The sequence below is a fragment of the Schistocerca cancellata genome, chromosome 8 (assembly GCF_023864275.1).
Source record: "Schistocerca cancellata isolate TAMUIC-IGC-003103 chromosome 8, iqSchCanc2.1, whole genome shotgun sequence".
In the NCBI taxonomy this organism is placed as follows: domain Eukaryota; kingdom Metazoa; phylum Arthropoda; class Insecta; order Orthoptera; family Acrididae; genus Schistocerca; species Schistocerca cancellata.
Window position 1 is genome coordinate 339,913,371 of NC_064633.1, and position 15,283 is coordinate 339,928,653.

A 15,283-nucleotide genomic window follows, 5' to 3' on the forward strand; every position below is an offset into this window, starting at 1 on the left:
TTAATAGAAAATACATATCAGTTTGTATATTGCAACCTTTGTGGCCTATAATAATAGAAAAACTTTCAATCATCAACTATTCGATCTCAGAACAACCGCACTTGGTTGAAATAACCCCGAAACCACAGCAGAAAAATCAATGGCCTTTCATCCATTAAGCACACGGTCACATAATCATAATAATAAACTGTTTGTTGGCTTCGGTAAATCACACAAAACCCAATAAAGGACATAATGGGGGTGTTTCAACCTCTTCAATTTGCCTCCTATTTTGGACTAATAACCATAACGGTATTTCTCTCAGATGTTATAGGTATTTCAATGGCAAGAAATAATGCTATATAAATTTTGGACATGATGATTACTTAATACGTAACTTTAACACAAATACAAAGAGTAGTGAACAAAAGCCTACATCTGTAATAACTCCTCTCTGCCAAAACAATGATTCACCTTTTATCTCTTGCATGAACTGCTAGCACAATAACTGATGTTGCCACACTAGCTCCCCCCCATCTCCCTTTTTAAAGCTGGGCTCTCCAGAACTTAACCCTTCATGATAACTGGTTGGAGACAAGGAGGATCATGGCAGCAGCTGGCAGAACATCTCGTGTCTCCTGGAAGGCTGCAGTGGCACTCAGCATTGTAGGCTCAGCACAGGCTGGTGAAAAGCTGACACTGTGGTGCTGTTGAAGTTTCCTGCTTGTAGAAGTCAGGCTTGAGTCACTCTATGGAGACTGCTGTTCCAGTCAATCTTGAAAGCTTTCTTCTCTTTTGAAAGCACTCTGTAGGGATCAATGGACATAATGATGGGTGCATTGTATCATCTCTGAGCCAGAAAAGTGATGCTGTAAACAGATCTTCATGGATGAAAACCTTTCTCTCTCCCATGCCTGACCGGTTGGCTTGTATGCAAATGTCTCATCTGAGAGCTGAGCTGTCATGGTAACTGTGTTACTGTTTATGGAGCTATTGGGTGAAGTGGTGCTGGTACAGTGAGTTCACATGGCACACACAATTGCTCACCATAGACCAAGTGGGCTGGTGAACACTGCAGATCCTCCTTTACAGATGCCTGCAGGCCTAAAGCATATACCAGTGGCAAGGCGTCCAAATACGTTGATGACTAACACATCAGCACCGTCTTTAGAGTGTGATACAACCTCTCCACCATTCTGTTACTGATGGGATGGTAGCTACTGGTGTGAAAATGCTTGTAGTTGCATAGCTGAAGAAGCTCATTAATAGGTGTGAACCAAACTGGCATTCATGGTCAGTCATAATGGTTTGAAGAACACCAACATCGAAAACTATGTAAGGAACAATGCCTATGCAACTGTCTCTGTGGAGAAAACTGGTGTGGGAGTACCTTTGGGCCACTTTGTAAAATGATACACTACAGTAACTAGTTAGTGGTGACAATCAGAGTTTGGTAAAAGTCCTGCTATGTCCACATGTATGTGTGAAAATCATGCTGTCGATGTTGAAAAATGCACTACCATTGTGAAGGAGGAAGGAGATTAGTGTTTAACGACCCATCAACAGTTAGGTCATTAGAGATGGGACACAAGCTCAGATGAGCGAAGGATGGAGAAGGAAAGCAGCTGTGCTGTTTTGAAGGAACCATTTCAACATTTGTCCTAATCAATGTAGGGAAATCATGGAAAACCTAAATCAGGATGACCAGACATGGGTTTGGACCATCGTCTCCGTAATGTGTGTCCAATGAGCTAACCACTGTGTTACCCCACATGGACTGTGCGAAGGCATGTCGGCTGACTTTACTGTGCTGGAAATTGAGACAGAAACACGCCCACACTCAGCAGTCCTGGATTTCTAACCGCCGGCTGAAGTGGCCGTGTGGTTAAAGGCGCTGCAGTCTGGAACCGCAAGACCGCTACGGTCGCAGGTTCGAATCCTGCCTCGGGCATGGATGTTTGTGATGTCCTTAGGTTAGTTAGGTTTAACTAGTTCTAAGTTCTAGGGGACTAATGACCTCAGCAGTTGAGTCCCATAGTGCTCAGAGCCATTTGAACCATTTTTTTTTTATTTCTAACCACAGTACCTTGCTCACCACTAACCACGCTGTAGCCCGGATTAACCTGGTGGAAATGTATGGACATTGTTTGTCCTAGATGTGTCACACCAGAAACTCGTTGCACAATATGGAACAGAAATACATCACAGCTGCAAGGCTGTGTGTTCACTTTGGAACAAGTCATGCAGCCCTGTGTCCTCTTAATGTAGGCTAGTGCAATTTTGTGACAGGCCATCAGAGACAATGTTCTTTCTACCAGAAATGTGGCGCAATCCATTGTAAATTTGGCAATATATTCTGCTTGTCTACACTCCCATGGTGTGTCATGATCTGCTGTGCATTGGAAGAAATAAGTTAGTGGTTCATGTTCAGTAAAACCTGTAATATGTCTTTCTTCCACAGGTGATTGAAAATGTTTAACAACTACCTCAATTGCTAACAACTTGCAACTGACAGCACATCATTCTTCACCTGCAGCATAAGGTGCTGTGAGTAAAAGGCAAGTGTTTGGCATTGACTATATCTCTCTGTTGCAGTGCTGCAGCAATTGCATTTTGGCTCGTATCCACTATTAGAGCCAATGCGGCACTAATGTGCAAGTGAGGCAGCCATGCTGCTTGTCCCAAACAATGCCTGAATTGATGAAATGCCACTTCATTCTTCAACGTCCAAGATGCCTTTCAAATACTGGTTGTATGCATGCCTGAGTGCAGTGTGCTAAGTGATTCTTGCTGACTTGCCATTCTTGGAATGTGTTGGGTAGTAATTTAACATTCCCAGAATTCTGCATAATCCTGTGTAGGTTGTTGGCAAAGGCATGTCTTGCACTGTTGCCACATGTCCAGGAAGTGGTGACAGACAGGCAGCTGAGATTACACATCCCAAAAATTGCACCTCTCACTTGCCTACACCATGTTCCTACAGGTGCTGAAAAAGCTGCCACAGGTGATTCAATGCTCCTCAAATGTAGGTGAAAATATGAAGATATCATTCATGTAACAGAATAGGAATGACAACCCATGCAACACTTCAAGCATAAAATTCTGCCACATCTGTTCAGCATTTCTCAGTCCAAAAGGTATAAATTTGTACTAGAAAAGCTCTAAAGGTATTATAATAGTGGTTTCCTGAACCTCTTTTGGTGCTACTGGAACTCGCAAAAATGTCTTTGTACTATCAGCTACACTAAACATCCGAGCATGAATGATGGCACCATTAACAAGAGGCACAGGCTAATGTCGAGACTGCCAGGAGCCATCTTTCTTATATATCTTGTGTAGTGGGGATGCCCAAGAACTATGCCCCAGTTAATACCTCCTTTCAACAGCTCCTCAAACGCTGCTTGCTCCCACAAGTCGGCCAGATGATGTGTGGGTATGATGCAGGTTTGAGTGGTGACACTTAGGTGGTAGCTGGATGGGTGAGCACTGGAAATTCTTGGAGTATATACCCTAAAAGATTGCTGTCAGTTACTGTAGTAGTGGTTTCCATTGGCCAAAAAACATTTAAACTCATGGTCAGCATCATGTGAGATGCACCAGGTGGTTTCCTATTTGCTGTACAGGCATAGTTGACTCCTCATTTACCAGTACAGATGACAAGATTGACAGATTGGCAATGCAGCTCTCTGTAATTAAACGATAGTTGACTATATCCAGCGATAGATGTAAATGAGACAAAAATCCACACTGAGTATGGGGTCGGCAACATTGGCAAAATAGGCTCATGTTGAAAACCCAAATCTTGTGTTATTCTTTGTTCACCTTAAAGTTTCAAAGCATGAATCGTTCACCATGGTGAGATTATGCTTTGTTGGTGTGTTAGATGCAATATTCAGCTGTTTGGGGTAAACACTCACTTCAAACCCAGAAACTATGAAAAATAATGATCAAAAGTCTATATAAATAATAAATACCCTCTCACAAACCAGCAATTCATATTTTATGTCTTGTGCTGGCTACTTGCACAGTTACTGATGCTGCCACAATATCCTCCCATCCATCGCTGAAAGTTTGGTATCATTGGAATGCTTCATCAGAGGAAAATACGTCTTATTTGCATAGACTTCTGGTAACATTTAATGTGGTCCTGTTCCTGTCCATTTGAGTATTACTCAAAACTCTGTTGTGTCATGTTCTTCAACACTCAGCTGAATTTTGGCATGTGATGCTGCACTGAAAAAGTGTCTTATATATCTACACTGCCTTCATTCTATGAATGTGTAGGTCTGACTATTCATTGTCATTCCTTACCTTCTGCTCCAGACATAACATTTGTCCCTGGATAATCCTGGAAGTGAGGAAATATTGTTCTCTCATTCTCTTTAGTATTTTGACTCATCCTTTCATATGAGTTTTCTGAAATGAATGTATAACAGAGAAAGGAAATGTGCATTGAACTAATGTTGATAGCATAATCTCAGGAATACTCTTAGGTTGATGTCAGGCCATTTTCCACTTAATATTTGCTTAAAGAAACAACAATACATTTATTGAGAGAACATCTAGAATTTATCCCACAGAAAGAAGAGAATGAGCACTAAGTTTTTGAGTCACCAGCAGCTTTACTTATTTTAAAATATCACTTTGTTGGATTTTTATTTCCACTAAGTTTACCGCAAACAAGAAACTATGGTAAAATCAAACAATGGAAACTCCAGGTAGTGGTATCAGCAATTCAGGTAAAGATAGATTGCTACTTACTCTAAAGAAGACACATTAAGTTGCAGGCAGGCACAATTAAAGGACAGTTACTCAAAGCTTTCAGCCACAGCTTTCATCACCTAAAGGCATTCTGGTCCGAGCTGCGAGAGTTGGTGTGAGGTGTGTTTGCTTATGGGTATGAATGATCTGTGTTTCTCTTTTGCTGATGAAGGCTGTGGCCAAAAGCTTTGTGTAAGTGTCTGTTAATTTTGCCTGTCTGCAACTCAACATGCCTTCCTTATGGTAAGAAAATATGGTAATGTAGAGTTTAAGTTGTTTCAGCAATACTTTTGAGGTTTGGTTGTTTGAACTGTAGCAAAATAGAAGTATTACACAATACTTAGTAAACGAAGGTACTTTTGTATAACTGGAGAAATGAGTACATTACAGCAGAGTCACCAATTTTATTTAAGTATTTGATGAAATTTTTATATGTGTTGCAATATAAAACTGGATTTTCACTTAGATACTGTAATTCTGTATTTGAAAATTGGCTAAGTTATGGCACAGGTATACAGTTTTCTTAAGGTATACAATATTTTGGAGAAACAAATGTTTATGTCAGAGTTTCTGAATGAATATTCCATTATGTCACAAAGTGTGCACTTGAGTGAACCTTCATGAGAGACTGAAGCACCTCAGCAAATTGAGATTATAACTTGATTTTATGCATATGTGCTCAGAGTTTTCAGGAAGAGAACTGAGGCACTGGGTTAGCAGTAGCCAGTGAACATTTAGCAGAAGCCAATGTACCTGGGTGCACAGATTTAATCTGTCATAGAGGTTCAGTCTTACGTCTGTTGTTTAGAGAAGTTTTTGTTTGCCATATTAATTTGTGCTCAGGACAAAAGTCTTGCTATAAATTTTAGAGACATTAATTTGTGCTTTTTGCTTTCAATTCTTTTTAAAGCTTTCATATTTAATGCTGAAGAACTGTCTCAGCCAGATTAAAAAACTTCAATTTAGTAGAGCAAAAGTAGGATAAAAAGCATTACTTTTATCATAATTTGAATATTGAGTGTATCAGTAACTCAATATGCAATGGAAGATATTATCTGCTATTATCTAAGAGCACAAATTTTTATTGTTCTGTGAAAACTCCCTGAGAGTGAAGCAATTTGATGACAATTTCACAATCAAACTTCTGCAATAATCACCTTTTATCTCATATGAATGTGTCCACACATAAAAATATTATTTTTGTTTTTCTATAATGTATAAAATACACACTGCCTGTGCTTTAATTTAGGAACAATTTATATAAAAATTTATTGTGTGTTTGCACAAAACCAGTTTTCTCTTGAAGACATGTAGGTACTGGATTTGTGGTGTAAGTCAGGCTACAAGCTCCATATAATGGAGAATAAATATTACACATAACTTATACCACAAATTGTTAAAGTAAAAGATGCACTTTTGAGTGTTTCTTTGTAGAAACTCTTAGAAAAGACAGATTTGTTGATTTGAATCGCTATTTCAGTTCCGGCATAGTTGTTATAACCCTTTCTGATCGCTGTTTGTTGCGATTTTTATGAATTCTTAAAAAAATGTATGAAACAGCTGCAACTGCACTAATTATTACTGCAACTGTAGCTACAATTGTAACTGATGTATTTGTGAGCTCTCCTTGAACTTGTTGAGGATGGACATCATATTGAAGATCTCGTTTAACTAGTGAATGTGACCGAAGATCATTTTCAGTGCCAACCATAAGCCCACGTACTCCGATTGTTATGGCAACAACTTGCTGCTCAACTTCCCGTTTGGTCACGTGATGTGTTTGAGAAATGTTTTCTTCATCAATGCTGCGATGAAAAATTTTACGCCTGCGACCAATTTTTTGAGGTTCAAACAGCCCTGTGGAAAGTACTGTAATTTAGACATCATTCTTGAAGCAGTTTCTCATGAAAACATATATTAATAAAAGGTATATAAACATACATAAAAACCTAATGCTGTGTATAAGGATTAACTTTCTTACTGTCCCTCATATACCAAAAATAGTTATGTATTTATGGATGATGTATTACTAGAATATTCCACTGTCATGTATTATTCTCTTAGGTATGTACATGTAATGACTGCATCGCAACAAAAAGGACTTGCTTTTTATGTAAACTGCTGCTCAGTATTCATGTGATCTGCCAACTCCAAGCCAAGTAGAAAGATTTACATTTCGATTTTGTTGTTGATTTTACACAGTTTATTATTTGAGCACACAAAATGACTAAATCATATCATAAACTTTACATCACAGTCACAGAAATGTATAACAGTTGGTGTGTCTCTGCAGATTAGATACTCATGGAAACTTATTTGAATATTTAAAGAAATGTCCAATACTCCTTAGCATGGATGAGAATTTGTGGTGATTATCTGCAGGCATCACGCAAGAGCAATCTCTCTCTCTCTCTCTCTCTCTCTCTCTCTCTCTCTCTCTCTCTCTCTCTCTCTCTCTCTCTCCCCCCCCCCCCACCCCCACACACACACACACATGCAGTTAATGATGCACGTATATAATTACCTAAAAATGAGGAACAGTGAAAAATGTTACTGCTTTTCCATGAACATTATTATGCTACTGGTGAACTGTTTGTGCAAATATAACAAATAGGATGATATACAGATGATTTTTGAAAGATAATACTTATTATTTGTATGAATGGGCCTTATTTACAGAACCGAGCGAGGTGGCGCAGTGGTTAGACACTGGACTCGCATTCGGGAGGACGATGGTTCAATCCCACGTCCGGCCATCCTGATTTAGGTTTTCCGTGATTTCCCTAAAATGCTCCAGGCAAATGCCGGGATGGTTCCTTTCAAAGGGCATGGCCGATTTCCTTCCCCGCCCTTCCCTAATCCGATGAGACCGATGACCTCGCTGTCTGGTCTCCTTCCCCAAACCAACCAACCTTATTTACAGAGAAAAAACTTTTCTGTAGTGAAATTATTTTTAAATTTCTCAAGATTCCCAATTTCTTGCAGTTTGTCTATGAGATATGAATAAAAAATTTTGCACAAGTGCAAATAACTGACTTTTTATCTAATACTATGATTGAGCCTCCACAAGAACATCACTTATAATTTTTATTGTTTTATATATGTGTATTACATTTAATTTTTATTGTTACTTAGGAATAATGTTAAAGAATAAATCTACTTGCATATATATGAAAGTATGGCAAGATCCTCAAGGAATCCTCTGTATGATATTTAGCTGTCAACTCCACACACATAATAATTTAATTGTGACAATGCAAATGCCAGTATGTAATCAACAAATAAATAACTCTCATTATGGTGTGGGTTCATATGTCTGGCCTTGCACCTTGCACTGTGAGTGGACCAAGGGTTTTGTCAGTGATAGGGTAGGACATCATACGTCTGAAGTCATGATTGATCTAGACCAGATGGTCTGCCATGGGATTCTGCTGCTATGTCTCCAGACAGAACCCACAACTTCAGCAACACTGATCTATGCCCCAAAACCCATATATCATTGCCTACCTCCCTGCAGTGCCACCAGGTATTTGCCTAGGCCAGCACCATCTATGGCTTCAACATTCATATATCATTGCCTACCTCCTTGCAGTGCTGCCAGGTATTTGTCTAGGCCAGCACCATCACCTACACCTTCTCATTATTATGACCTCTGCAGTCCACAGCAACAATCTTAATTCTCTGTGCAGATAGTGTTCATCTGAGCAGAGGTGACACCTATTCCACCTCCAGTGCCACACCTGACACACAGACTTCATAGGTACACTGGTGAGCCAGAACATTATGACCACCTGCCTATTAGCCACCTTTGACACAAATAACAGTGGCAACATGTCATGGCATAGAAGCAATGAGGTCATGGTAGGTCCCTGGAGGGAGTTGGCTCTACATCTGCAGGCACAAGTCATCTAATTCCCGTAAATTCCAGAGAGGGAGTCAACGAGCTCTGATGCTAAGTTCAATCAAATCCCAGATGTCTTCAATTAGCTTCAGATCTGGTGAGTTGTGGGCCATCACATCAATTGGAACTTACCACTGTGTTCCTTGAACCACGCCGTCACAATCCTGGCCTTGTGATGTGGTGCATTATCTTGTTGAAAAATGCCGTTTCTATTGGGAAACATGATTGTCCTGATTGGGCGTATGTGGTCTGTATCTGGTGCATGATACTCCTTGGTCATCATGATGCCTTGCATGAGCTCCACTGGACCCATGAATGCCCACGTGAATGTTCACAAGAGCACTATGGAGCAGCTGCTAGATTGTTTCCATCCTGCAGTACAAGTGTTAAGGAGTGGTTCCCCTGGAAGACATTGGATTTGTGCCCTCCCATCAGTATAATAAAGAAGATATTGGGATTCATTAGACCACACAGTGCTCTGCCACTGCACCAATGTCCAGTGCCAATGGTCATATGCCATTTCAGTCAGAGTTGCTGATTGTGAGGGCCCATTTTAAGAGTGTTTGGTGCACTGCATGTTCAGACATACTTGTACCTTGCCCAGCATTAAAGTCTGATGTTAGTTCCACCACAGTTCGCTACCTGTCCTGTTTTACCAGTCTGCCCAGCCTACAACATCCGGCATCTGTAATGAGGGAAGGCCGCGCAACCCCACGGTATCTGGATTTGGTTTCACTACACGTTGAAGATGTTCACCACAGCACTCCTCAAACATTCAAGTCATGCAGTTTCCAAAATGCTTGAGCCAAGTTTCCAGGCTATAACAATCTGCCCTCGGTCAAATTCAGTTAGTTGCATGTCTTCCCCATTCTGCACGCAGACATCACGGTCGCTGATACTACATGCACTGTGCATGTGTCTGACTAGCAGTCATTCCTCACCAGGTGACAGTGCTATTGCCTGGACATGTTTATATCAATAGTAGGTCAGAAGGGGTAATTTTCTGGCTGGTAGTTAATGATTTGGTTGGTCTTGATACCCCCACCCTGTACAACTGGGTAATCCTGAAAAGAAAGTGATACTTTGATAGAGATCCTAGCTCAGTGTGTTCCTAAGTCATCAGCCCATATCAGGGCATTTTTAGCACCATGTGATAATTAAAGAGGGAGGGCTTTTGTATCCTCACTAAAAGACTACAGGCATAACTGGCACAAATTGTGTTGAGACTCAGGCCACGTTAAGATGCTGCTCATGGTTCTGCTGTGATTTTTGGATTTCTTGTGATTCTGTTTTGGACTGGAAATATTAACCATCTGGCAGCTTCAACTTTTAGGTGGAGATTTGATTAGCCTTGCTCTTTGAACTGTGAAGATGTACCTTATGTAACCTGGGATCTACGCTTGAACATGGATCACAGCACTCAGTTACTTTCACTATTAATGTTTCTATTCGGTTTGTAACAGGACAGTAGAGATCAATAGGGTATTTCTTTAAATTCTGCATAAACTAATACCACATAAGTGTATGATAGTGGCATCAACTGCATAAAGAACCACATGAATGATTTTCAGAGCTGAGGATTGAACTGTGCACACATGAGTATGCACACATGTGCACATGCTAATGTGTGTGCACGCACACGCACATGCACATGCACGCACACACACACACACACACACACACACACACACACACACATACACACAAAAGCAGAGACAAAAATTTTATCCAAAACAAAGTATGTACTTTGTTGACTTACATGAATGGAATGCATGGTATCTAGGATCTTGATCCTTTCCATGAAAGTCATCCTTGGAAACTACTGGTACAGATTGCCTTGTTGTTGTCCTTATTATAGGAAATATAGCAGAACCATCTTCTCCATCAAAACAGTCTGCATCATCTGTTCCAGGGAAACATTTAGGGGGTTTCACATCTGTTTCAATATTTATTGTGCTGTCAGCTGCACAGTTCTTGTCTGGGGACCCTGGATAGCAGCCAGATGGTACCTCTGGCTTTACTCCAACTGTGGTTGAGACAACAGGTGGTAAATAACTTGGACCAGGAGTTGATGTCCGAGGTACTGTTGAGCATCTTGGATCTGGGGACCCAGGGAAGCATAGTGGTGATGAGGTTGTGTACGGGGGTGAAGTTTGGCATCTAGGATCATTTGAACCCGGAAAACATATTGGAGGTAAAATAGGTTTCTTAGTTGTCGTTGGACACCTTGGATCAAGACTACCTGGAAAACATTCTGGAGGATGTTCTGTAAGACATGGACAGTAGAATGGTGTTGTAAATGTAGGTGGTGCTATAGTTGTAGGTATTAACGGTATTTTAGGACACCGCGGATCAGGTGAACCTGGATAACATATTGGAGCACGTTCGGTAGTGGTTTGTGGGCATCGTGGATCTGGAGAGCCAGGATAGCATTGAGGTGGTGGAAATGTAGTAGTTGTAGGCCTAGGACATCTTGGGTCGGAGGATCCAGGATAACATACAAGTCTAACAGTTGTTGTGGGGATGGGGTAAGGAGTAGAAGTTTGTGGACACCTAGGATCAGAGGAGCCAGGGTAGCACTGAAGACTAGTGGTTCTTGTTGTGGTTGTTGTTGGCCTAGGGCATCGAGGATCCAGTGAACCTGGGTAACATGATGGCTGTCTTGTAGGTGGCTGAGTAGTTGTTCTTGGACATCTGGGATCAGTTGAGCCTGGGTAGCAGACTGGAGGCTTAATAGTTGTAGGTGGTGGAAGGTAAGTGCTTCCTGGAGTACTTGTTCTAGGTCTCGTGGTCGTTTGTGGACAACGTGGATCTGGCGATCCTGGATAACACACAGGCGTGCTTGGTGTTGTATACGGTGGTGGACACCTTGGATCAGTCGAACCTGGGAAGCACCTTGGTGTTGTGGGAGGTTTTGGACAACGAGGATCAGTTGAACCAGGATAACAAACAAGTGGGCGCTCTGTTGTAGTAGGTGGTCGGTATGTGGTGGTAGGTCTGGGACACCTAGGGTCAGTTGAACCAGGATAACAAACAAGTCTTGGAGTAGTGGTAGGTGGTGCATATGTTGTAGTCTGTGGACAGCGAGGATCTAAAGATCCAGGGAAACAGCGTAATGGAGTTGTTGTGGTTGTGGTAGTGATTGGTTTAGGACATCTTGGATCTGTAGATCCTGGGAAACATCTTGGTGCAGGGGTGGTGGTAGTTGTTTTAGGACATCTGGGATCTGTAGATCCTGGGTAGCATCGTGGGGGTGGAGTTGTGGTTGTAGTTGGTCTTGGACAACGGGGATCTAGAGAACCTGGATAACAGATGGGTTGTCGTACAGTTGTGGTAACTGGTGGTAGGTAAGTGCTACCTGGAGTAGTTGGCCTTGTGGTAGGTTGTGGACAGCGGGGATCTGTTGAGCCAGGAAAACATCTTGGTGTTGTAGGAGGTTTTGGACAACGGGGATCAGTAGAACCAGGATAACAAACAAGTGGCTTTTCAGTAGTAGTAGTTGGTCGGTAAGTAGTGGTTGTTCTTGGACACCTTGGATCAGCCGATCCTGGATAGCAAACTAGTTTGGGAGTGGTGGTTGGTGGTGCAAATGTAGTTGTTTGTGGGCACCTGGGATCAAGAGATCCAGGATAGCAGCGTGGAGGGGGTTGTGTTGAAGTTGTAGTAGTAGGCCTTGGACATCTGGGATCTGTAGATCCTGGGTAACATCTAGCTGGTGGGGTGGTTGTTGCTGGGCATCTGGAATCTGGTGAACCAGGGTAACAAGATGGTTGTCTTGTAGGTGGCTGAGTAGTTGTTCTTGGACATCTTGGATCAGTTGAGCCTGGGTAGCAGACTGGAGGCTTAATAGTTGTAGGTGGTGGAAGGTAAGTGCTACCTGGAGTACTTGTTCTAGGTCTGGTGGTCGTTTGTGGACAGCGTGGATCTGGCGATCCTGGGTAACAGACCGGTGTGCTTGGTGTTGTATACGGTGGTGGACATCTTGGATCAGTCGAACCTGGGAAGCACCTTGGTGTCGTGGGAGGTTTTGGACAACGAGGATCAGTTGAACCAGGATAACAAACAAGTGGGCGCTCTGTTGTAGTAGGTGGTCGGTATGTAGTGGTAAGTCTGGGACACCTAGGGTCAGTTGAACCAGGATAACAAACAAGTCTTGAAGTAGTGGTAGGTGGTGCATATGTTGTAGTCTGTGGACAGCGAGGATCTAGAGAGCCGGGATAACAGCGTAATGGAGTTGTGGTCGTGGTAGTGATTGGTTTAGGACATCTTGGGTCCGTAGATCCTGGGAAACATCTTGGTGCAGGGGTGGTGGTAGTTGTTTTAGGACATCTGGGATCTGTAGATCCTGGGTAGCATCGTGGGGGTGGAGTTGTGGTTGTAGTTGGTCTTGGACAACGGGGATCTAGAGAACCTGGGTAACAGGTAGGTTGTCGTACAGTTGTGGTAACTGGTGGTAGATAAGTGCTACCTGGGGTAGTTGGCCTTATGGTAGGTTGTGGGCAGCGGGGATCTGTTGAGCCAGGAAAACATCTTTGTGTTGTAGGAGGTTTTGGACAACGGGGATCTGTAGAACCAGGATAACAAACAAGTGGGCGTTCTGTAGTAGTAGGTGGTCGATATGTGGTGGTCGGTTTGGGGCACCTTGGATCAGTTGAGCCTGGATAGCAGGAAGGTCTAGCAGTTGTTGTGGATGGTACAAATGCAGTGGTTTTTGGGCACCTGGGGTCAAGAGATCCAGGATAGCAACGTGGAGGGGGTTGTGTTGAAGTTGTAGTAGTAGGCCTTGGACATCTGGGATCTGTAGATCCCGGGTAACATCTAGCTGGTGGGGTGGTTGTTGCTGGGCATCTGGGATCTGGTGATCCTGGGTAGCATGATGGTTGTCTCGTAGGTGGCTGAGTAGTTGTTCTTGGACATCTTGGATCAGTTGAGCCTGGGTAGCAAACTGGAGGCTTAAGAGTTGTTGGTGGTGGGAGGTATGTGCTACCTGGAGTACTTGTTCTGGGTATCAAAGTTGTCTGAGGACAGCGTGGATCTGTTGAGCCTGGATAACAGACAGGAGTTGCTGGTGTTGTTTGTGGTGGTGGGCAGCGTGGGTCTGTAGAGCCTGGATAGCACCTAGGAGTGGTTGGAGGTTTGGGACATCGGGGATCTGTAGAACCCGGATAGCAAACAAGTGGCCTTTCCGTAGTAGTAGTAGTTGGTCGGTAAGTAGTCGTCGTCTTTGGGCACCTTGGATCAGTCGATCCTGGATAGCAAACTGGTTTGCGAGTGGTGGTAGGTGGTGCAAATGTGGTTGTTTGTGGGCACCTGGGATCAAGAGATCCAGGATAGCAGCGTGGAGGGAGTTGTGTTGAAGTTGTAGTAGTAGGCCTTGGACATCTGGGATCTGTAGATCCTGGGTAACATCTAGCTGGTGGGGTGGTTGTTGCTGGGCATCTGGGATCTGGTGATCCAGGGTAACAAGATGGTTGTCTTGTAGGTGGCTGAGTAGTTGTTCTTGGACATCTTGGATCAGTTGAGCCTGGGTAGCAGACAGGAGGCTTAATAGTTGTAGGTGGTGGGAGATATGTGCTTCCTGGAGTACTTGTTCTAGGTCTCGTGGTCGTTTGTGGACAACGTGGATCTGGCGATCCTGGGTAACACACAGGTGTGCTTGGTGTTGTATATGGTGGTGGACATCTTGGATCAGTCGAACCTGGGAAGCACCTTGGTGTTGTGGGAGGTTTTGGACAACGAGGATCAGTTGAACCAGGATAACATACAAGTGGGCGCTCTGTTGTAGTAGGTGGTCGGTATGTAGTGGTAGGTCTGGGACACCTAGGGTCAGTTGAACCAGGATAACAAACAAGTCTTGGAGTAGTGGTAGGTGGTGCATATGTTGTAGTCTGTGGACACCGAGGATCTAGAGAGCCTGGGTAACAGCGTAATGGAGTTGTTGTGGTCGTGGTAGTGATTGGTTTAGGACATCTTGGGTCCGTAGATCCTGGGAAACATCTTGGTGCAGGGGTGGTGGTAGTTGTTTTAGGACATCTGGGATCTGTAGATCCTGGGTAGCATCGTGGGGGTGGAGTTGTGGTTGTAGTTGGTCTTGGGCAACGGGGATCTAGAGAACCTGGGTAACAGGTAGGTTGTCGCACAGTTGTCGTAATTGGTGGTAGGTAAGTGCTACCTGGGGTAGTTGGCCTTGTGGTAGGTTGTGGACAGCGAGGATCTGTTGAGCCAGGATAACAAACAAGTGGGCGTTCTGTAGTAGTAGGTGGTCGATATGTGGTGGTTGGTTTGGGGCACCTTGGATCAGTTGAGCCTGGATAGCAGGGGGGTCTAGCAGTTGTTGTGGATGGTACAAATGCAGTGGTTTTTGGGCACCTGGGGTCAAGAGATCCAGGATAGCAGCGTGGAGGGGGTTGTGTTGAAGTTGTAGTGATGGGTCTAGGGCATCTCGGATCTGTAGAGCCTGGGTAACACCGTGCTGGTGGTGTCGTTGTTGTTGGGCATCGAGGATCTAGTGAACCCGGGTAGCAAGATGGTTGCCTAGTGGTCGGTTGAGTGGTTGGTCTTGGACATCTTGGGTCAGTTGAGCCTGGGTAGCATACTGGAGGCTTAATAGTTGTGGGTGGTGGGAGGTATGTGCTACCTGGA

At 43.3% G+C, this 15,283-nt stretch overlaps 1 protein-coding gene across 1 annotated transcript in view; it reads right to left on the reverse strand.

Annotated features, from left to right (window-relative positions):
- Positions 1–4,533: 4,533 nt before the first annotated feature.
- Positions 4,534–15,283, reverse strand: part of LOC126095560 (mucin-2-like) — a 155,396-nt gene continuing 144,646 nt past the window's right edge. Inside the window, exons 8-9 of the mRNA XM_049910338.1 lie at positions 10,401–15,277; positions 4,534–6,597 (exon numbers count right to left, since the gene is read on the reverse strand). Of these exons, the coding sequence (XP_049766295.1) occupies positions 6,212–6,597; positions 10,401–15,277 (5,263 nt within the window). The 3' untranslated portion in view covers positions 4,534–6,211. The remainder of the gene's footprint in view (positions 6,598–10,400; positions 15,278–15,283) is intronic.